Below are 23,860 nucleotides of genomic sequence, written 5' to 3' on the forward strand. Positions count from 1 at the left end.
ATAATAATACTGATTGATTGATTGATTGATTGATTGATTGATTGATTGATTGATTGATTGATTACCAAAGTTATAGCTATTTTCTCTTGCAATGTAAGGCAAGGTGAGTTTTATATAGCACATTTTATACACAGTGGTAATCCAAAGTGCTTTACATAATCAAGAATAAAAGAAACAATACGTTAAAAACAACAAAGAATAAAAATGATTGAAAACAGGTTTTAAATAAATGAAAAAGAAAAGAACAACATAGTGTGATCTGTCAGACGTAGTGCTCATTCAGTAAAGTCACATAGCATTTTTAATTTCCCAGTTCTCCTAACCAAAAATTAGTAAATAAAAATGTAAATAGCATTTGTACGTACACTGCAAAAAAAACAAAAAACAAAAAAAAAACTGTTATTTTAAATTAAAATGGGGTGCCAAAAAAAGTTAAATAACGGCCATTGAATTACAGAAATTTACCATAAAATAATAGCCGTTAAATTACATGAATTTCCTTAAATTTTAATTTCTGGTAAATTTCTGTAATTTAACGTCTGTTATTTCTTGATAAATTTCTGTAATTTAATGTCTGTTATTTCATGGTTAATCTCTGTAAAGCACTTCAACTTCCAAAAAAAACAATGACAGTGTAGTTTTAATTTCAAAATTTATGTAACACAAAAATCATGTTTAAAATATACACATCGTATGAGTTCTGTTTTTTCCACTGGCTTTAATTTAGTCATAAACAGATTTACGCTCTAAAGTTACCGCAAATGCTCAAATGTCACAACACTAAATTATCTTAAAATAGTCTTTTGTGCAAAATGTAATGAAAAATTTACTTTCACTTTAAATGAAAGGTAGATTTTCCCTTGGCTTTGATCAGCTTCTAGCCAACATTCCTTTGGGTGATGTTCAAGTCAGGACAATAGAAATCTTGGTCTTAGGAGAACAAGAAGTTCTGGAATACAAAGTGGAAAGGGAGATGTGAGAGCAGGTGTCTCCAGAGGGATCTGCGCTCTAATACATTCATGCTAATGTGAGCATTAAATAATGAATCAAGCCTCTGCGTTCAGAATCTGAATGCTGCCCCTTTTGACTGGCTTCATGAAAATGCAGCAAACTGCTGGGTTAAGCCTTATAAACAAAAGACCCCTCCTCTCCTTTTTGCTATTTCCTCAGTCTTTCTCTATTCTCCAACCTTTTATTTTCTCTCTTGTTTTCCCCTATAGATGTAGATGCTTGTCCTATTCTGCTCGTCTTCTCCCGGTTTGTCTGCAGAGCTCATTGTCTTGTCTCTCTCCGTCCTCCATAGTTTCAGCTGTAAGCGCTTGCTGAACTTCCCTAATAGCTTCATTCTGCAGTGCAGCAAGTGCTTCAGATCTTGAAGGTCTCTCTCCCCAACAATCTCCCAAAATAGAGCAGGAATACTAAATGAATCCTTGACATTTAAGACAGATTGGAAAATCCTGTAAGTTTGGACAAGCGCAGCTTTAGGCGCAGAGAGCTGCCGGGAAAGCTACAATGGAGCTATGCAATATAAATGAGGTATTTCCCTTAACCAAGCGGAGCAATCGTTCTTCCAGCACAGTAATTGAATGACTAATTTAGTCTGGCCTTGTGACTTTCAGAGGACGGATGGATAAATTGAACCTGTCGTAATCAAAATGTTGATGCCTTATTCTGCCGTAAAAAAGCAAACATAAATCCTCTTCTTCTGCCTCTGAAGAGCCTGGAGGGGTTTTAGTTTGAGGCGATGTACATTTGAGCATTTATGCACTGAACGCAGACTGAGGGAATATTCATTTGTGCCACTTACATTGAGAGATTGCAGAGAACAGCTCAGAGAGAGCATTAAACCCTCTATAAGGCATGACGTATATATTGATGTATACAGATGTTGCATGCATGTTTCAAAACCTGCGCCCTGTTTCCATCTGGTATTAACATGTTCAAATGCGTCTCTCATGATCACTTGTGTTCTGATTTCGTCCCTTCCCTCTTTTTTCATCATGCTCTACATCACTTTTCCATTAAAGTGCGACAATAAAGTTGCATACTATCTAATAAACAAACCTATGATACACAATTATGAGTGAGCAGAAATCATGTAGATATGCAATATTATTTAGATTATAGTCTGTGAGCTTTAATACTTGAATACAACTAGTTTGCTGTGATTGTTTGTTTTAATCTTTAGGTAGAAAGTATGAACACATTCATATGAACATCATCCATACACTACGAAAGCAGTCTGATTGGTTGTGTTTTTACAAATACATCTAAAAGTGGGCATGGACAAGCCATTGCTTAAAACGTATTAAGTATGTTTATACCTTAGCATCGTCCACATTTTATCAGATTGATAAAGCAGCCAGGTGTTTGATGATTGATAATGCCATGTGTAAATGGGGCTTTTTTTTAGCAGCACAGACATTTTTTTTATGCATTCCCATTACATAAGTGCCTTAAATACACTCACCGGCCACTTTAATAGGTACACCTGTCCAACTGCATATTAACGCACATTTCTAATCAGTCAATCACATGGCAGCAACTCAATGCGTTTAGGCATGTAGACATGGTCAAGACGAGCTGCTTCAGTTAAAACTAAGCATCAGAATGGGGAAGACGTGTGATGTAAGTGACTTTGAATGAATTTTGCATGGTTGTTGGTTGACCAAAAGGTCTTGTCTAAGTATTTCAGAAACTGCTGATCTACTTGGATTCTCACATACAACCATCTTCAGGGCTTGCAGAGAATGGTCAGAACGAGAGAAAATATCCAGTGAATGGCAGTTCTGTGAGCAAAAATGCCAGAGGTCAGAAGAGAATGGCCAGACTGGTTTGAGCTGATTGAAAGGCAATAGTAACTCTAATAACCACTCGTTATACACCGAGGTATGCAGTAGAGCAACTTTGAACGCACAACATGTCCAACCTTGAGGCAGATGGGTTACAGCAGCAAAAGACCACACCGGGTGCCACTCCTGTCAGCTGAGAACAGGAAACTGAGGCTACAATTTGCACAGGCTCACCAAAATTGAACAATAGAAGATTGGAAAAATGTTGCCTGGCGTGATGAGTCTCGATTGCTGCTGAAACATTCGGATGGTAGGGTCAGAATTTGGCTTCAACAACATGAAAGCATGGATCGATCCAGCTTTGTATCAATGTTTCAGGCTGGTGGGGGTGGTGTAATGGTGTGGGGGATATTTTCTTGGCACACTTTGGGCCCATTAGTTACAGCTGAGGATCTTGTCAACGCCACAGCCTACCTGAGTGTTGTTGCTCACCATGTCCATTCCTTTATTACTACAGTGCAGAATTACACGGCTTGTTATAAAGCGCGAATCATCTCAGACTGATTTCTAGAACATGACAATGAGTTCACTGTACTCAAATGGCCTCCACAGTCACCAGAGCTCAATCCAATAGAGCTCCTTTGGGATGTGGTGGAATGGATTCACATCATGGATGTGCAGCCAACAAATCTGCAGCAAATGCGATACGCTATCATGTCAAAATCTTTGAATTTTATTTCCAGTTCTTTGTTGAATCTATGCCACAAAGTATTAAGGCAGTTCTGAAGCCAAAAGGGGTCCAACCCAGTACTAGTAAGGTGTGCCTAATAAAGTGGCCGGTAAATATTCATTAGCATAACATGCAGAACTGCCAAAGCCATCATTTTGACTATTTGTACATTCTGTAGTTTAATTACTTTCTTAAAATAAACCTCAACTACGTTGTAAAAAATGCTGGGTTCCACACAATCAAGTTGTTGTGACAACATGAAGAAATAAAGTTAGCTTATTAGTTTTCACAAATTTAAGTGGATTGAACATAAAACTATTAAGTTGTCCCAAAAATACCTAAAAAAATAAAAGTTGAGAAACAAAGTAGTTTAAACAAGCACCAAACATATTTTAACTGTATAGTACCCATACTTTTTTCTAAATGCGTGTATATTTCATTGTTAGAATTAGTAGTTGTCATAAATAAATAGTCACAATAAGCAAAATGAAACAATTTGTGGATGCTAAAGAGATATTAGAAGCACAAAATGCCATGAATGATGGTGTGTCTGATGTTGAGGAAATAAGTGATGTATACTGGGTTTTAGCCTCCTTATGTATAAAACTTCAACTAACATTAAATTTCTCATTACTGAACAGTTGAGGTCAGAATTATTAGCCCCCTGAATTATCATTATTATAATTATAAAATCTGTACATTATTAGCACACTGCTCTGCTAAAATATACTGATATATTAATATAGGTTTTTCTAAATCCCGTGGTTCTGGTGACGTGCGAAATTCAGATAGAGGGCAGGAAGTAAAAAATGAATGGGAGACAGAGGAAAGTCTGTATTTTTGTGATTTATATCATATTTCAAAGTAGATATAAATAGAAAATAAGCACATATGTTGGGTATGATCCTTATATCATGAAGATGGCTGAGTTTTCTACCGAACTCCAATATATTTGCCTGTCATCGAGGTGGTAAATAATGTATAAGCTGTTATGTTACATGAAAAAATACTCTATAGTAAATACTATAGTGTTTGCAAACATACTATAGACAATTATTTTAATTAATATACCGTACTATTTATATTGTTGCTTTAATTAAACACAACTGTAGTAATAAAAAAATTATTCAGTAGGTTTCAATTCTCTACGCTATAATTATACATCATGACAATGCACCACAGTTTACACTAACATTACAGTTTTTATTACAGTTTATCAGTTTACTATGCTACAGTATTCTGTAGTATTCATTAGCGAAGAACACATACACACTTTACGATGTGCTTCAAAAACCCCATAATAAATCCCATGTTTATTATATTTTCCTTTGGTTTTTCACCATGCAGATATCTACCTGACAACATGAAATAACAGATGAAAGCAAAACTGTAGGTAGTCTACAATATTGTTTATTTATATTTGTAGGGGCGAAAAAAGTGCTCCACGATAATAACAGTCTAGTTTTGTCACAAGAGTTACATTTCTTTTTTTTGTTCTGTCGAATATGTGCACCACTGCTGCACATATACAGTGGATGTTAATGTTATGGTTGTTTATTCTGCCGAAATGCCAGTAAAGAGTTGCATTATTGCTAAACAAGACCGATATTTTAATTTCAGCGATTACATGGCAGGGTATTTGTATCCTGTTGGGTTTTGTATAAGTGTGGTGGTGTTTGCATCTGATTTTTATATAACACAATAACATATTTAAACACATAGCTAGACCTGTATTTAATATTTATTGGTGGTACCAGTTTCTTGAACTTCCCCCTCTTTATGAACAAAAACTTTTGGAAGTCTCTAAAAGGTGTTTGGCATGTCTTATTTTGGCTGATTTTTACCATTCTAAACAACATAAAACAAACATTTTGAGGTTCTGTTAGCGATTCTTATGTAGAAGAAACACTTCCTGCCCTTCATCCGAATTTCGCACGTCATCAATGGCGTCATGAGAAAACAACCTACACTGCTTGTTAACATACAGTTAGAAAAATATGTATCATGTTTATTTATTTATTATTTCTTTTATTTATTTGAAGAGTTCAGATGCAAAACCCTCTAAATCCATCAGACCTCTGTTTTTGTAAATGAGCATTTTCTATATGCTCCTGTAATATGCTCCTATAATTAGGGTTAGAAGTTTCATTTTATAGATAATTAAAAGGTTAATAGCTAGTACATAAAATAGCTTTTTTGTTACTTTAGACAGTTCTTTGGTTTTTAACAAGGTTGATTTTCTTTTGCATCAAAACCAGCTAAATCCACCAGTGTTTTTTTTTTTTTTTTTTTTTGCAAAAACCACTAAATCCACTTATTGGGAAAAGACGTGAAAAATCACTAAAGATGCTTTTAGAAATTATTTTACCAAACATAAAACACATTTCACAAACTACAAAATACAAAAAATTGTCAAATAAGTGGTTTTAAAGTTTGTACTGTATATATTTAAACATTATGTTTATCTTTTAAAAAATCGCTTAAATTTTTAGAACTGTCATTCATTAATTCATTATCACTCAAGGTCTTGGTCTCTTTTTCATCTCTTGTTTATCATTAAAGCATCCATTTACGTTTTTACATCCAAAGACGTTTTTATTTGCCATTCACTGACAGTCCGACAGGCTTATACAGTTTATCAAACTCTATTTTTTTAATCTAAGCGGAATAAAATAGTCTACACATAAATGCCGGCATATCAGCACGCTGTTACATTTAAAACATATGATTCGATTCGCGCCTTCTGATTGGTTCTCGGTACATAGCAGCTTTTGTTGTCAAAGGCAAGATTCATTTAGAGGCTTTTTCCATCAAACTGTTATTTCTGAATGTGCTGACGCTGCGATTTAGATAATTTGAAGCAAAAATATTTGTTGAACATGTGCCTAACGCTTTCACTCAATGTTATTATCTCAATTTTGGCGGAAGTGGCATTAAGCGGGTTTTCCATCTGAACTTTTTGTTTGTTCATTTATGCTTTTAAATTGTCTTATGGAATCTTAATCTTTTTTCAACAACTTTTACCTTTTACAAAGTGACTTTTATGACTATTTTTAATAGTTTAAAATTGCATATTGTGTGTGTTTATGTTGTACTGTATATTACGGTAAAAAAAACTTTGGACAGACCAATTTCTCTATTCAGTATATTGTATCTTATACGTTATTTCAGTTCAAACTACTAAAATGTCAATAAAAGCCATTTTGTTAAACTTTTGTTAAACTCAACATCCCATAATACAATTCACAATCGTAAATAAACAGAAAACACTTGTTAAATACAAAATACGTCACAAAATTATTTTTAGTGTACTTTAAGTTAACATGAACTAACAATGAACAACTTTTCCCAAAAACTAACATTAACAAAGAAGAAATACTGTAGTAAATGCATTGTTCATTGTTTGTTCATGTTAATAAATACATTCAATAACATTAACTAACACAATCCTATTGTAAAGCATTAGTTTAAATGCAATGCATGTTTAATTTTGTATTAAAGCATCTGCAGAACACAAATCTACAGTAAAGTTCCATTGCATACCATAATTATGCTACAGCAACCTTAGTTTGAAACACAGCATATAAGGGGATGATAAAGCACTTAAATTTAGTATTGAATTAATTCTGTTAAAAAAAAAAAAAAGGAGCGAAGGATGCGTTTGAGGACTGGTTTAATGAAGCTGACAGAAGCAGGGGATGGGGTACTGCAGGAAGTGCTCGTGCAGCAGCAGTTACAGCAGATATGGGGGACTGCGGTGCTCTGAGTGCTAATTGAAGAGTATTATCAGTGTTGATGGAGTGTACAGCTCTGATACGGGAGGATTAAAGTGGGATGCTGTGGTTCTTTGATATGGAACACAGCCCAGCACACCGCTGAGAGAGGCTTGGGACGCAAGCCTGATACGGGCTGATACGCCATGACTAAGGCCAATCTAGAGCTCGCACACAGACTCGCGCTCACTTTCTCTCTCTATGTCTGTTTTCCTCTTTCTTTTTGCATATGCTGTGATTGTGTAAGCACTTGTCAGCATACACTAACAGTACAGTGGTATTCTCCAGCCATCTGTCAAGCCATCTGAATGCAGAATATGATGCAAGTTCAGTTTAACGCCTGTTTCTGACACTGTTTTAAATGTTGCTAATGTAAAAGAGGAGTCAACTTTTTTTAAATACATATATGTGTATATATTTTTAAACTAAAAGCAATTTAAAATGACAACATATAACCAAAAAGACATGTATACATATATACATATATAAATACCAAGGTCACTGGATTTCAACTTAGTTACATTCATAAGTATTTATGTTTGATCAGATCTTAACATACATAGTTCTGTTAAGGGTTACATGTCAAAGATCGAAAATCTCTTGAGGGGGGATTCCAGATACATATTAATAAGAGCACCACAATTAAATTAAAACAGTCAGATCTTTTTGTTGTTGTTATTGATGTTTGATTTTATAGTTCTTTGTTTTATTGTTGTTATTGTTTTTGTTTTATTCGTTAAAGGTGTAGTTCACGCAATAAAGAAAATGAACCTATCATTAACTCATCCTATTGGCATAGAATATATGTACTTCTTTTTTGAGACAAACAGAGAGTTCTAGACTATATCAATTTGGATATGTACTGTAATTAGCCTATAAACAGTTTCTGCTTGTTATAAAACTATTTCATAACTAACAAGAGGCAATTCAATCATAACTTAATGTTAAAACAGCTATCATAACATTATTTATCAATATGTGGCTCTTTTTTGAGCAAGCTATAGAAATTAAAAATGTAAACCAGAAAATACTTTGGGAACATTGTTTTTGTTTACATCCCTCAAAATGGTCTATGTTAAACAGTATCCTGGTATTTCTCAGCTTATTGATTAGAGTGAATGGTGTCAGAGTACAGATTTTTGTGTTTGTGTTGGTTTTGCTTAAGTGACTTAAGTGAAAATAGGGGTTTTCAATATTTTAGATGCCACAAAACCTCTGAAGTGATTTTGCACATACAAGTGACCACCTAAAACAGGGAGTTTAAAAAAAAAAAGCGTAAAATATTGTTTGAAAAATATTTAGGTTTTAAATAGTTTTTCTGTCTACTCAAAAGTGTTATATATATGTATTTTTCCACCCATTTAAGCATATTATACATTTGTTTGTTAAATGATTTTTAAATTACATACAGAAAATAGTCAAATTTGAATAAAATATATAACATTTATAACAATTTTTATTTTAGATGGATGGATATATATATATATATATATATATATATATATATATATATATATATATATATATATATATATATATATATATATATATGTATGTATATGTATGTATATATATATATATATATATATATATATATATATATATATATATATATATATATGTATATGTATATATATATATATGTATAATTATTTTATATATATAAATATATATATATATATATATATATATATATATATATATATATATAAATATATATATATATATATTTATATATATATATATATATATATATAAATATATATATATATATATATATATATATATATATATATATATATATATATATATATATATATATACACACACACATATATATGTATATATGTGTGTGTGTGTGTGTGTGTGTGTGTGTGTGTGTGTGTGTGTGTATAATATATATATATATATATATATATATATATATATATATATATATATATATATATATATATATATATATATATATAATTATTATTATAAAAGTACTGGTTTGAAAGATACAGCAGACATATAGCAAATACAAAATTATTATTTGTATTTTGAAATTACACTGTGAATCATTTAATATGCCATCAAATAATACTTAATAGAGTTAAATATGCCTGCATACTATTATTTTGGGGGTATATGAACTACTGAATTAAATAAAGATTGAGCTAGAAAAAATGTGACCATCCATACAAGAGGAAATACAGATTAAAGAGGAAACTTTCAAACGCAAAGGGGAAATAAAGCTGCCGTGCACTTTTGTTGTTTCGAATCTTGAATAAAAAAACCTTTTCATCTTTGACCCATTTATCACAGAAAAACTAAATATGGTATGGTCTATTTTTCCTCAGTATTCTGCAGCTCCAATGTACACAAAGCACATAGAGTATAACACTTTGAAACCGATTAAAAATTCAGTTTGTTGTTGATGAATCATTTTCCTGTGTGAATTCTTATGTGGTGCGCATGAAAGCTAGAAAAATCCTGGAAATCCAATAGTTCAAAGGCTATTAAAAGAGCATTTCATTTGAAGAGTGAACCTGTGGTCATGAACCATCTCAGGTTCATTTGACTAGACAGTGATGGGGCATGAAGTCCCACAGGTTTCAGTCTTTCATGTGAGCAGCGGCGTGAGCGTCACTAACTCAGAGTAGAGTTAAAGTTGAAGAGCATCAGTGCTGAATTCTCTGAAGAACACTCCTGCCACACTTCTCTGTAGTGGGCTGAAGAGGACCAGGGGGAAGAGATAAAGCAATTGACTTGACTCTGATGCTCCAGGTCACTTGTGTTTTTGGCTTTAGTCGGCCTCTAGAGGCTCTCCTGAATCTCGCTGTCGGATTACACTGCGCCTCTGTCGTTCAGAGAAGGACGACTGTAAAACATGAGCACTCTGCCAAACAGAAAACAACTGACATGGGTGGATGGCTAGATGGAGTTTATAAATTAATGAATAGTTGTATTTTTGATTAATACTGTATATCACTAATAACAAACCATTAACTAAAAATTTTAGCTTAATAAACTTCTAATTTCCTGCCTACTAATAGTTATTAGGGTCGTCACTTTAGGTATAGTAGGATTAGTGATAGGATAAGATCATAATATGTACTTTATAAGTTAGCAGCCAATATCTTAAAAACAGACAGGGAATACAGTAAGCCGCTATTTGATAACTCTTGCTTTAAATAATTTGTTACCTACAACCTTTATAGTTTTGTTCTTTCACACTTGAAGCTGTCTGAAATAACTGTATTACTTTAATGTTTTGTCTCATATATTTAGTACATGTACCATTTTTTGTCTCTTATAATGATAATATGGATGAAAAACACCTCAGTTTTGTTCAAACACTAAACAAACCTTCAGAAAATGTTGCATTTATTTATTTATGGTCAAAATGTATTTGTCAAAAATGTATGGTCAAAAACCATGAATTTATTTCAGACTGTTGTAAGTTTGCTCATGTAGTAGACTGTACACAACTACTTTTAGCAATTTTTGGATGGATGGATGGATGGATGGATGGATGGATTGAAAGATGGACGAAAAAATCGATGGATGGAAAAATGGATGGATGAACGGATAGATAAATGGTTGGATGGTGGATGAATGAATAGGTAGATGGATGGATAGGTACATGGATGGATGGATGGACGCACAGACAGATAGATACATAGATGAACGTATAGGTAGATGGACGGACGGATGGACGGACGGACGGACGGACGGACAGACAGACAGACAGACAGACAGACAGACAGACAGACGGACGGACGGACGGACGGACAGACAGACAGACAGACAGACAGACAGACAGACAGACAGACAGACAGACAGACAGACAGACAGACAGACAGACAGACAGATAGATAGATAGATAGATAGATAGATAGATAGATAGATAGATAGATAGATAGATAGATAGATAGATAGATAGATAGATAGATAGATAGATAAATGGGTGAATGGGGAGATGGATAAACGTAACAAAAGAAAGAACAAGCAATGTATTGATAGACAGACAGATGAGTGGATGTACAAATAGATTGATGGATAGAACAGATATTACCATAAACATAAGACTGACAGATATGTGGCCGGACAGATAGAATAAATTAATATAACAATGCAGAGATGGTTGGATGAAAAGACAGATAGATAAATAGATGTTTTTTGGATAGACAGTATGTATGGGTGGCTGGATGGATGGACAAACGGATGCAGAGAGAGAATTAGCCAGCTGTGTCTCTGTGGCTCAGCATTGGTCCAGCTGCTCATGTCAGCTCTGCCACACACTGAGTGAGTGAGTCCTGCCCCTGCTGTATACATTAATGATGACAATGATGACAAAGCATCCGAGGGCAGTAGAGCACACACTTCTTAGCAAACACCATGAGTCCAGACGACACTGTGTGTCAGGGAATGATCCAGCCTAGCCTGACCTGACCCGACCCAGCTGACCCCGTCTCAGCATAGGCCTTCGTGATCCAGAGAGGGTTAATGCTCCAGCATTCAGCAGAGTCATGTGCCTTCCCTTCCACCAGCACCTCCACCTATGCCTTACAAGAGCTTGGAAAGACTTTCTCTGCTGCCATCAATTTTTCATGCGCACTGAGGCGCTGAAGAAAAAGCGGCAAGTTGTTGAGCTTTTCCCCTCGCCTAATCTCTCCTACACACGCTAAAGTCACTCACTGGAATAAAATAGCCAAACAATTTTGTTATATTCAACATAGCATGTTCTACCGGGGAATAAAACAGCTGTCAGTGAAAGGGAAAAAAAGCTATGGGTACTCTATGTGTGTGTGTGTGTGTGCACAAAAGTAAGTTGATGAAGGGAGACAGTGCTAAAGCTGGAAAGAAAAAGTTATTTGACCTAAAAACTGTAATCACATTCTCATTGCTGTGGGTTTAGTGTTTACCACCTCCTGGGATGTTAATGCAACATGCATTTCTGACCCATAAAATAAAATTATTGAACAAAACTCTTGAACTATGGCCAGTCTGTAGCTGTTTTGAATAAAATATTTGGGCTTGTTGTGCTACACATTAATCATGATTAATGACATACTCGCATTAATAAAAATATGTCATGTACTGTATACAAATTGTGTGGTATGGTGGACAGAACTGTCTGTTTATCCTGTAACAAGGTCAATATGTGTTTAGTCAGAAGGCCTAAATTAAATGTGTTTTAAAGGACACCTATTTTACCCCTTTTTCAAGATTTAAGATAAGTTTTTTTGTATCTCCAGAATGTCTCTGTAAAGTTCAACCCAGGCTCATTCTGAAAACTTGGTCCCGTGGACATTTCAGGAGACAGTAAAAAAACGTCCCGGGAGGTACGTTTTTTTGCAGTTTTTGTTTTCACGAATCCACAAGAGGCCGCTTTGTGCGTTTTTTGTATCTCAAATGTCTCTCGTGAGTGCTGTTCGCGCCCATGCTGTTCTCGTGTAAACCCACTAGAGGCCGCTGTCGAGTGACTTGTGATTGACTGGGCGATAAGCCAATCGACTGACCCACCCTCCTCTTTCCTTAAACCCAACCAAAGATTTAGAAAAGCTGTCCAGAAAAAGAAAATCCCTCGTCTGATTTTGACCACGTTTTTGAATAGTACCACATTCTCACCGTTATTTACTTGTTCATTTTATTTTTCGGATTCTGTTTTTGTCTTACCTGATTTCTGGAACTGTTCGGCGGATTCTAACCCTTTATCATTGTCGTGGTCAGCTGCTATCTGCACCTCAAGTCCGCCGACGTACACGACGAGCTAACTGGACAAACTGGTTGCATTGCGGTCTCCAGGAACGTCCACGGGACTACGTTTTCAGAATGAGCCTGTGTTGCAACATAAAGTTTCAGCTCAAAACATCCATCAGATTTATTATACCTTTCTGGATGTTGGAATTTACTGCTCTAATCACAATGTAGCTGTTGTTGTTGCCTGTGCCTGTAATTAGTTCTCCCCAGTTCTCTGAGTGTGCCGCAATCTCAGTCTTGGCTGCGTCAGATAAACATCACAGTGACAGACATGAAGGAACAGATCTCATGTAACATTTGTGAGAAATACTACAGTGAGAACTTTCCCAATGATTATTTGATGTATTTGTTGTGGAGTTGCATCGATGAGTCACACACAATGTTGTGTGTGACTCGCATTATTTTTGCACTGCAAATGTGACAGGATACATGTTAAATCCACTGCTGTAAGGATATCTGTTATGTTAATGTACAAAATAACCTCATTTAACATCTACAAACCGGGATTGAAGCGTCTTCTTTTATAAATGTTGTTTTTAAAGTTGTAAAACTCATTCTTGATGATCAAAGAGAGCTGAACAGATCTTTTAATCCGAGTTGCTTTGCGCACGTCCTGTTGTTGATATGATTATACGCGTTACTACGGAGATATGTTAATACGCGGATGTCAATCAATCCAGTCGGTGGGAAAACTGCGCTCCTATGTCACGTTGCGGTAAGCCTCAATATGGGAAAGATTGGGATCTTATTTTAACGTCAGGAAATTTCAAAAATAAGACTTATTGTCTTTATATCACCCCAATATGACTGTGGACACACTATTCCTACACACAGTTCTGTCCAAACAGCTTACTAAAGATGATTTTCATCATAGATGCCCTTTAAGGGATAATCATTATTTACTCACCCCTGTATTGTTCTAATGACACATGCCATATGCTCTACTGTCAATTATAAACGTGTCACTTGTCAGTATAATGACAGTGAATTGCAACCAGAATTAACCCTCCTATTAAAATAAAATCTGATCGACAAAATCTTGTCAAGTAATTTACTATACGTATAATATTACTGGTGGTGAATGAGGAGATTCCCCCTTATGTGTAAAGTGCTTTGAGTGCCCAGAAAAGCGCTATATAAATGAAAGGATGTATTATTATTATTATTATTATTATTATTATTATTATTATTATTATTATATTTATTATTATTATTATTATTATTATTATTATTACTGTACCTATTATGTTGATTACTTAAATATCTTTAAATAAACCATGTTTTTGCAGACATTAAAGGGTGCCTATCCTGCAAAAAAAAAAAAAACTTTTGCAAGCTATTTGGATAGAAATGTGTGCACATTTACATCAGAGTGGTAAAAACAAGTCCTTTTTTTAGTTTCCTACAATTAATCCAGGATGAAAAATTCTCGATCCAATTCTCAATTTCAAGTCAAGCTTTATTGTCATTCAGCTACATTTGTGGACATACAGAGGAGCAAAATGTCATGTCTTGCAGGACAACGGTGCTACATAATTAATACAAACACAACATTGGACATAAGAACTTTTTTTAAAAAACCTATGCATAACTTGGATATACTATTACATACTTATCTATACTCATAAGACAGGCTATACAAGTACTTTTACATGAGACCGTACAGTGTTGTGCAGGATATTGTAAAATAGAGGTTTTAAAGGTTAACTATTGAAGAGGTATTTATGATGCAAGCAGCGCAATTGTAGATATGGTCCTTGTTAATTTTCTTGTGAATCTGTGGTGAACAAACACTATTTAAGGACAAACTAATGACAAAAAAAAGCACCATTTGTGCTAGCCGCTGCTTCTGGAAAATGGGGCAATGTAAGGCAGCTTTTATGTAATTTTAACATAATTTTGAACAAAAATGTAACTTATTAAAAAAATAGTATTTTTATTATAAAAATACTATGGCCTCATCCACAAACTTTTTTTTTTTGCACAAAACAAGCAAACAAATAGCACCATGTTTAAGGGATTTAAAATAAATGGGTCACCTATCTTGACTGGGTGTCAGATGATTATCCCAGTGTTCTCATCGCTGTGGCTCTCTCTGTTTCAGCTGATGACCAAACACCCAGGCAAGCGTCTGGGCTGCGGTCCGGAAGGTGAGCGAGACATCAGGGAACATGGCTTCTTCCGTTACATGGACTGGGAGAAGCTGGAGCACAGGGAAGTTCAGCCACCATTTAAACCAAAAGCCGTAAGTCCAGCGAGTCTCACACATGTGCTATTTCTTTCTGACGTTCATTGGTTTGTGACGCTGTCTAAAGTACTGATGGCTATTTCTAATTTGAGTCTAAACTGGAGTTGTATTAACCTTTATTCTTTTCAGCCTGATACTTGAAACAAAGTGTGTGACATAATTTATGAAAGTAAGACAACACTGCATCAGCTTTCTTTTTTCATTTATGGAACAACATTAACAGACATTGCCCGACTGTAATTTTTTTCTTTTTTTTTTCTTTTTTTTTTTTTGCTACCCAATTTTATAAAGCAGGATTGAAAAGAAATGCATAGCAAGAAATAAATACAACTGCTATATGAATTATAGATATTTTTATTATGAATCAATTAATCTGTACAACATACAAACTATTTCTAGAAAGTGATCATATAAGTGTCTGAAATGAGCACTATATGTAAATGTGTGTTTATAAAATATGAATTTAAAGGGTATAGAGTGAAATAGTTTGGTTATAAACACTGTAAAATGTAATAAGTTGACCTTACTTAAAAAAATTGAGGAAACCGATTGCTTTAAAATTTCTAAGTAGTGTGTTTATTTTTAGTCAGCATAACCTAAAACAGTTTGTATTTACAATTTTTTTTTTTATTATTTGTTTGTTGGTTTTAATGAACATACATACAAACTCAAAAAGACAAGGATGTCAGTAGACACATGTATAGCAGCAAAAGTCATAAAATAAATAAATAAATAATAAATGAATAAAAAATTAAAAATCTGAATGCAAAAATTATAATAAACAAAGTTCTGCTGTGATTAAGTAAAGTCAAACTTATTATGAAAATACATCTCAGGTGTCAGAGTCAGAGGTTCATTAGAGGCATCCATATTTTTTAAAAGACATCCCATTTGTTTCTTAAGTAGTATGTATATTGTTATAAGAGCATTGTTTCATTCAAGAGTTGTATAAACAGTTCAAATATTGGAGGCCTTTGTTGGTTTCAGTTAAGCAAAATGCATTTTTTTGCTAGATGGGAAATGATGCCGAGTCTCTTTATAAAAGTAGGATCAAGTGTCTTGTTCAGTTCTGTATCAAAGAGGTATGGTGTTGGTTTATTGTCTTATGAATTTTGCAAAGCTTTGTTTGTAAAGTGCTGTACTGCTTTCCAGAAAAAATGTAAACTTTTTGCATTCCCAAAAAAGCATGCATGATTGATCCTGAATATCCTGATCACCTGGATGATACATAGGGGTACATTTTGCTCAAACAAAGTGGGGTCAGATACATCCTATCCCATAAATGTATAATTTTTATTTTTAATTTTATTCAACTATTTTGTTATTGGAAAGGGGAATGAGAGTATTCTGGCAAATAGTCTTATCTTCAGTACCGTTGATTTTAAATAATTAGTTTTGTTAACTTTTTATTAGTGTTTACCACTGAAAAAAAGTGTTGCATGCAGAACTGTTGCAAACAGTTTATGTGTTGAGTTAAAGAAACAAATTAAGTTTAATAATGTTCAACATAATTTATTTGTTTAAATTCAACACAAATAAATTGTTTACAAACACTTAACGTAAAAAAAAATTGAGTAAATCCAAGGAATCTTCTTTGAATCATTTTTTTTCAGTGTAGGAAAATATTAGGAAACCAGTTGCCTTAAAATTATCAAGTAAGCTGAACTAAAACTTTTAAGTAATGACAAAAACCAATACCTTACTAACTCACTGCCAGGGCCGTTTATATCGAATTTAATATTTAGCCGCACCATGTTGGTGTTTCGCAACATCTAATAATGGAGGATCAGGACATACATACACTACAGACAATTTAGCTTACTCAATTTACCTATAGCTCATGTGTTTGGACTGTGGGGGAAACCGGAGCACCCGGAGGAAATACACTTCAACATATGGAGAACATGATAGCTCCATGCAGAAATGCCAACTGACCCAACCGGGGCTCGAACAAGTGATCTTTCTAATGTGAGGTAACATCGCTACCCACTGTGCCACCAAGTCGCCATAAAAGCTAATACATACACTTCTAAAATATTTGATTGTATTATACAGCATCCTCGTAATGCAAAAAAAAAAATAAAATAAAAATAATACTTTATAACAAGTAATTGTCAACCAAGGTTTATTAAATTTATTAATATATAACAATATATTCATATATTTAAAAATTTTGAGCATTAAAGCATTGAAAAAGCTCTCAGATTTATTATGCCTATGTCTGATTATGCCTAAGTTTTAATTCTTTCAGAAGTTGTAAATACATAATATTGTAAGTCAAGATGACTTCTTAATCTACTTACTTATTAATCTATTTAGTTTAACAACTTAATGTGCTAAAAAGTTGAGATTACTTGTATTAATATTGTATGGTGAACAAACTTATTAATAACAGGTTAACTGCACTTAATTTTATTAGTGAGAACAGCTATTGATTTTTAAAGTGTATATATATATATATATATATATATATATATATATATATATATATATATATATATATATATATATATATATATATATAATCATGCATATGCAAAATTACTCATGTAATGGTGTATTTCCTATTTTTAAAAAAAAAAAAAAAAAAAGCTTGTTTAGGATTGAATTGCAAGTACTATTTCACATTCCTTGTTAAGCAATGTTGTGTTTCTTACTGTAAATTCTAGTTCTAATTCAAAATCCTCTTTTCAAAACCTTACAGTACGGTATGTTACCTTGAATTCTAAGTGCTCAACACTGCAGTCTAGATAAAATTGTACATTTTGATGGATTACTTGCCAAGTCGTATTTGCGCAATCTCTGTTATGGTTTGTGGTGCTTGCCTCTTTCTAAAACATCAAACAGTTTAATTTGAATCAGATCTTCTGTATCCATTAGCTTCTAAATTCACCAAAATCTACATTTTCCAATGAGATCCTGTCTAAAAACAAAGGGCTATGATAGGTTAATAAGAATGTTGTTTCAGACCCTGCAAAGAAAGTTGATCCAGTAAAAATGTCTTACTTTTGTAAATCACATTAAGCAAAACATGGTGGCTCAAGCTCAAGGCCACCGGACATGTAGGTTTCATAGCTAATGTCAAAGTGTTTGAATTCTGCTGTACTGTTGTTGCACAGAGATGACAAGTCAAACTTTCCAGGCAGTGGAGAACAGTAGGGTGTAATGAGGAGTCTGTATGTCCTCGTCACACACCACAGCAAGAGACACAGTAGCATCGTAGCATTGTTAGCGGCATGTGTGCTAGGGCTCTGGCCGGGCTGAGGCGCCTTTGTCAGATCCTTAATGAGTTCAGCTTCTGTGTGTATATATGTGTGTGAGCTGTCAGACGGAGCAGTGCTTCCCTCCGCATCAACCCTCCTGACCTCCCGCTCGGGCTCAGACTGGCCTGTTAAACGTGATCTCCTTCCTGCTGCGCCTGTTCGACTATGAGGTCTCGCTGCACTCTCAATGAGAACAGATTGTTCTGTTGATTTGAGAAAACTGAGTTCACTGCTGCATCCATGCTGTCATCAATATAAAAATCACACGTTTTGTTTTAGCTCTTGAATTGAGTGTGCCGGTTTTAGTTGAAGTGGTCAAAGTGCAGTGTTTAATTTCTGAGCCCCTAGTGGACATTAAGTGGCCAATGTTTTTTATATCAAGCTCTCGGTGGCTTGTTAAGTGCAGCTTTCTCAAGCTACAAAGGTCTGTTGAGTAACACAAGTTAATTCAAACACTTAAAGGGTTAGTTCACCCAAAAAATTATATCCTGTAATTAATGACTTGCCCTCATATACTTTCCCAGATGTTTATCTTCAGAACCCAAATGAAACTATTTAAGGTGAATTTTGTGAGCTCTCTCATCCTCCATAGACAGCAAGACTTTGAAAGTCCAGAAAAGGATCCTGAAATCTTGTCAAATCACTACATGTGACTTCAGTGGTTCAGCTCTAATTATGCATACCTCCAAATACACTCTACATTTGCTGTTAGTTAAAACTAAAAAGAGCTGAAACAACATAATTTTTAATTGCTTTACGTCCATTCCACTGAAATTTGTCATGTCATGTGTCATGTCATTTTCATCTCCTTATATTGGATCACGGGGGCAGCAGTCTTAGGAGAGAACTCCAGACTTCCCTCTCTCCAGACACTTCCTCCAGCTCCTCCGGGTGGATCCCGAGGCGTTCCCAGGCCAGCTGAGAGACATAGGCTGTTTCTCAATTTCAAGAACGCAGAGAATAGACTTGCGCTCTTGTGGAGAGCGGTCTTGCCAGAAGTTCACGGAAGAACGAACTCAGGAGACCACGAGAACAGAGAATGCATCCTGTGAGAAATGAGATGCTGCGTTCTTCCTGATGGTCACGTGACCTTCACGTGTTTTAAATAGAAAATTATTTAAGCATTATAGCATTCATACAATGATATATTGATTTTCCTCTTTTCAAAATATATACTATGCATAAAAACATCATAAATATAAGTTTGTACAATATAAATAAAACAGATTTTAATATGAATTTCAGCAAACAAACACCCTGAATGTCTTTATTCCTTTATTAAGATGTCTATGGTAATGTTTACTTTCACCATTTCATTTAGGGAAATTCCTGAAGTAAATTGGTTATATCTCTGAACTTTAATAATAGCTTTAAATAAAATGCTGCGCTTCCCACCTCCAGTCGCAATGATCTCTGGGACTTCTAGAGCGAGATCAGTGCTCGAGTCTGCATTGGTACGTCCTCGATATAAAGAGCACATGCAGGAAGTTTCACTCATCCTCTGTTCTTGCGGTCTTAAGTATTGGAACTAACTTTGGCAGCTGATGATGACGTTACATGAGAACACGAGCACTCAAGGCCGCTGAAAAATGCATATTGAGAAACAGCCATAGTCGCTCCAGTGTGTCCTGGGGCTTCCCTGAGGCCTCCTCCCAGTGGGACTTGCATGGAACACCTCCCTAGGTAGGCATCCTGGAGGCATCCAAAACAGATACTCGAGCCACCTCAGCTGACTTCTCTCGATGTGGAAGAGCAGCGGCTCGACTCCGCCTGTCTATAAGGGTGGCCCACTGCCACCATGTGGAAGAAACTCATTTCGGCCTCTTGTATCCGAGATCTTGTCTTTTCGGTCATGACCCAAAGCTCATGACCATAGGCGAGAGTAGGAATGTAGATTGACCGGTAAATCGAGAGCTTTACCTTCTTTACCATAACAGACCGGTACATCGACCGCATTACTGCTGCCGCTGCGCTGATACGCTAAAATTTGTAAAAACTAAAACGTTAACTTGATTTCTTCCTGTTGTCCAAACACAAATCGATTGTGTGGAACTCAGTATTTTTTACTGTGTACTGCTATAAAATGTTTGCCTATGTCTTCTCTCCTGCGTCAGGTCATTTACTATGGCAGTATTATGTAATGCCATTAGAGTCAGTACAGCAGCATCATCTTATTACTGTAGTAAACACACAAGCAACTATTAATATCAAAGACCTCCTTTGGTCAATCTGTCTTTTCTATGAAGAGAACAAAACTGTGACGTGATTTATTTGCTAAACTAAAATTAGAAAATAATTGAAATGTTATGTTTTAGCAAAATTCTTAAAAGTGGTTAAAAAAATAAACGTGTTTACATCAGTAGTCTTGTTGATTTGTTGTTTTTTTAGCGCGCTGCCTTTGCCTTATACCAGTTATATGTAAAGAATTATAATTGTGTGTGTACATGTGTTTTTTTTTTGTTTGTTATCATTTTTAATGTCGTTTAAACAAAAAGCCTCCCTAAAAATGAGCAAGTCTGCTATTACCCTTAAACAAAATGTCTATGGTTTGTCCGGTGTAATTGTGATATCCATGTCAAACAAATAAATTAAAAAAAATAAATAAATAAGCATGCTGATCTGATATGGAACACATTGGCGAACAAAGTATTTTTCAGGAGGGTTTATTTGGTGCACAAAAGTGTTCTAAGAGCTGAACCACTCAAGTTATGTTTGAATGTCCATAGTGGATGATGGAGCTCTCAGATTTTCTGATCTAAAATATCTTCAATTGTGTTCTGAAGATGAATGAATGTCTCTTATTTTGAAACAACATGAGTGAGTAATAACAGAATTTTCATTTTAAGGTGAACTAATTTTACAAATTCTGGCCATATTTAAAGCAACCAAGTTAATCCAACAGGGAATGTGGCTTGGATTGACTTGCCTCAATGTATGTTAGTATACAGGTTTTATTGATTTTTATGTTATTGAAATTAAATTGTATGCCAGCGATAAGATTTCTCTGTGCACATTCCAAACAACACTAGTAGCTACGTTTCCATACATTTTGAAAATGCGCATAAATAATGTATGTGAATAACTGAGAAGGGTAAACTTTTTATTTGATAACAAAAGATGCACATTTCTGATGGAAACACTTTTACTGAACAAAATCCAGTATGCGCATTTAAAAAAGGTCATGTGATTTTATTATAATCGATCATGTGATGATAAAAATGTTTGTGAATGGACAAACCAGCAGGCTGAGCACACTGTAAAACATCTGAAATGTTGTTTAGTTTTTTTTCTAAAATGCCTTAACCATTTCAATATTTGTGTTATTATATTATGAATGACCTCCAGAACTGTCAAGAGCATCTGTGCTTAAGGTCTGATGCCTTCATTGCATGTCAGTATCGTCTTTTGAGGCGCAACACATTTATTAAATAAGTTAAAGATTCACGCAGCTTCTTCTGTCGCAAATTTTGTTTTTACTGTTGATATTTGGCGCAAATTAATCAGGAAGTGACGATTTTGTTCTTTTTGACTCGTTGAATGGAAATTCTGCTTTATTTGCACATCTTTTATGCAATATTCCAGTTTTGCACATAGAGTTAAATCAGATTTTTAGATGTAAACATAGCCAGTGTCACTATACAACTTTAAAAATAATAATGACTGTTTTCAGACAAGTTTTCTTTACACTCCATCAGATACAGTAGTTCCACTTCCAAAGTCAGACCAATGGATGAGTTGTTGTTTTATATTTTACTGTAATTTCTGTGATTATAGAACTGTTGCTCTGCATAGTCTGTGAAGGAAATCAATATCCACAATTTTCTATTTTAAATCATTTAAATGATGGTTTGTTTACAGTGTTAAAACTTGCCAAAGTCATGTTTGATCCAGTGCTGCTCTGCTCTTTTAATCTTGTTTTAATAAAGCTTCTTTAGGAGTAAAGAAGCAATAACAAAAATACCACAACAGTGTACACTAATACTTGAACATTGTTTATTAGACTTATTTCTAATAAGACCAAGCACAGACTTTTGAAACTTAAATGTCTAAGGCTTCTGGTGCTGCCAGTTTCCATTTATTTTTATCTGTAAAAAAAACAGCTTGTTATGCTGCTTGATATTGTAAACTAGAATTCCTTATCAGATAATGTTTATGTAGTCATAATTATAAACACGCAGATTTTTTTTAGCACAAATAGTTTTCGCATTATTATTTTTTTTGTTGTTGCTATTTATCAAGGCTTTATGCCAAATGTCATGAATAAACAAGAAAACTTTCTCATCGCATATGAAACATAGAGCAGTATGAAAAGAAATGACACCAATATTAATGCACTTTTAAATTAATCAGATAACCTTTTTTTCCATTATTCCCATTTAGTTTGATTTTGATTTTCAAATACGAGTAAGAAAAGGCAATAAAAGAAAGAAAAACATTTTGATATGAGTCTATATGTGCAGTAATGGAAATTTGTTATGCTAATTTTTATATTAAAAACATCTCGAATATCTTTAATTGCATTTTGAGCTCTTCATTTATCAAAGCACATACAAAAAACCTTGAACTCAACCAGAAGCAATGCATCCTGTTTGACAGAATAGTTTGTTCCTCCTAATAAATCACACGCCTCACACATTTTCCGAAAATTGCTCGCTTCTCCATTGTAAAATAAGCAGAACACTGTGTAGCATCAAATTAGCTCACTGTTCAGGTGTGTGTTATTGGGCTTGCGCATGTGGCGCTCGCTGGCTCTGTTGCAGCAGATGGATGTTTGCCTGCTGGTGTCATTAGCCGAGCAGGAAGATGGATGATTTTAGACCCTTTTCATGATGACTGCCACATGCCTGATGGACACTCGGATATCTCTGTGATTTACAAACTTCATCATTGGCAATTAGGATCTGAATGAGTCTCATTTTGTCTCATGTGGAGACAGAAAACAGACATGCACGCTCTGGCTTTGTTCCAATCTTAGTAAGCAGAATTTTTAGGCATCACAGTAACGCTGGCTTCCACAGAAAAGACTTTGACAGGCTAACAAGATCATAGGCGATGCAAGAGAAAGGGGATTATAATACATTCGATTCAAAAAATAAGGGATGCACTGAAAATTCTGGCCGATATAGCACAGGTTAATGTTGTCTTACTAATGAGTTTTCAGTTTTCAAACGGTTCACGGTTTACTTTGATTCATTCGTACATTTCACTCACTCAGTGAATCATTTGCAACAATTTCTCACACCTTCAAAAAGAGAGCTGACAGAGGTGCGTATTTACCTGCAGTAGACCAGGAATCAAAACCAGCC

At 34.6% G+C, this 23,860-nt stretch overlaps 1 protein-coding gene across 2 annotated transcripts in view; it reads left to right on the forward strand.

Moving 5' to 3' along the window:
- prkcbb (protein kinase C, beta b) overlaps positions 1 to 23,860 on the forward strand; it is a 269,116-nt gene that overhangs the window by 214,517 nt on the left and 30,739 nt on the right. For both annotated transcript variants that reach the window (NM_200978.1, XM_087242368.1), the window contains 1 exon segment: positions 15,148 to 15,288. In NM_200978.1, the coding sequence (NP_957272.1) occupies positions 15,148 to 15,288 (141 nt within the window).

The sequence above is a fragment of the Danio rerio genome, chromosome 3 (genome assembly GCF_052040795.2).
Source record: "Danio rerio strain M-AB ecotype USA chromosome 3, GRCz13ab, whole genome shotgun sequence".
NCBI classification, from domain to species: domain Eukaryota; kingdom Metazoa; phylum Chordata; class Actinopteri; order Cypriniformes; family Danionidae; genus Danio; species Danio rerio.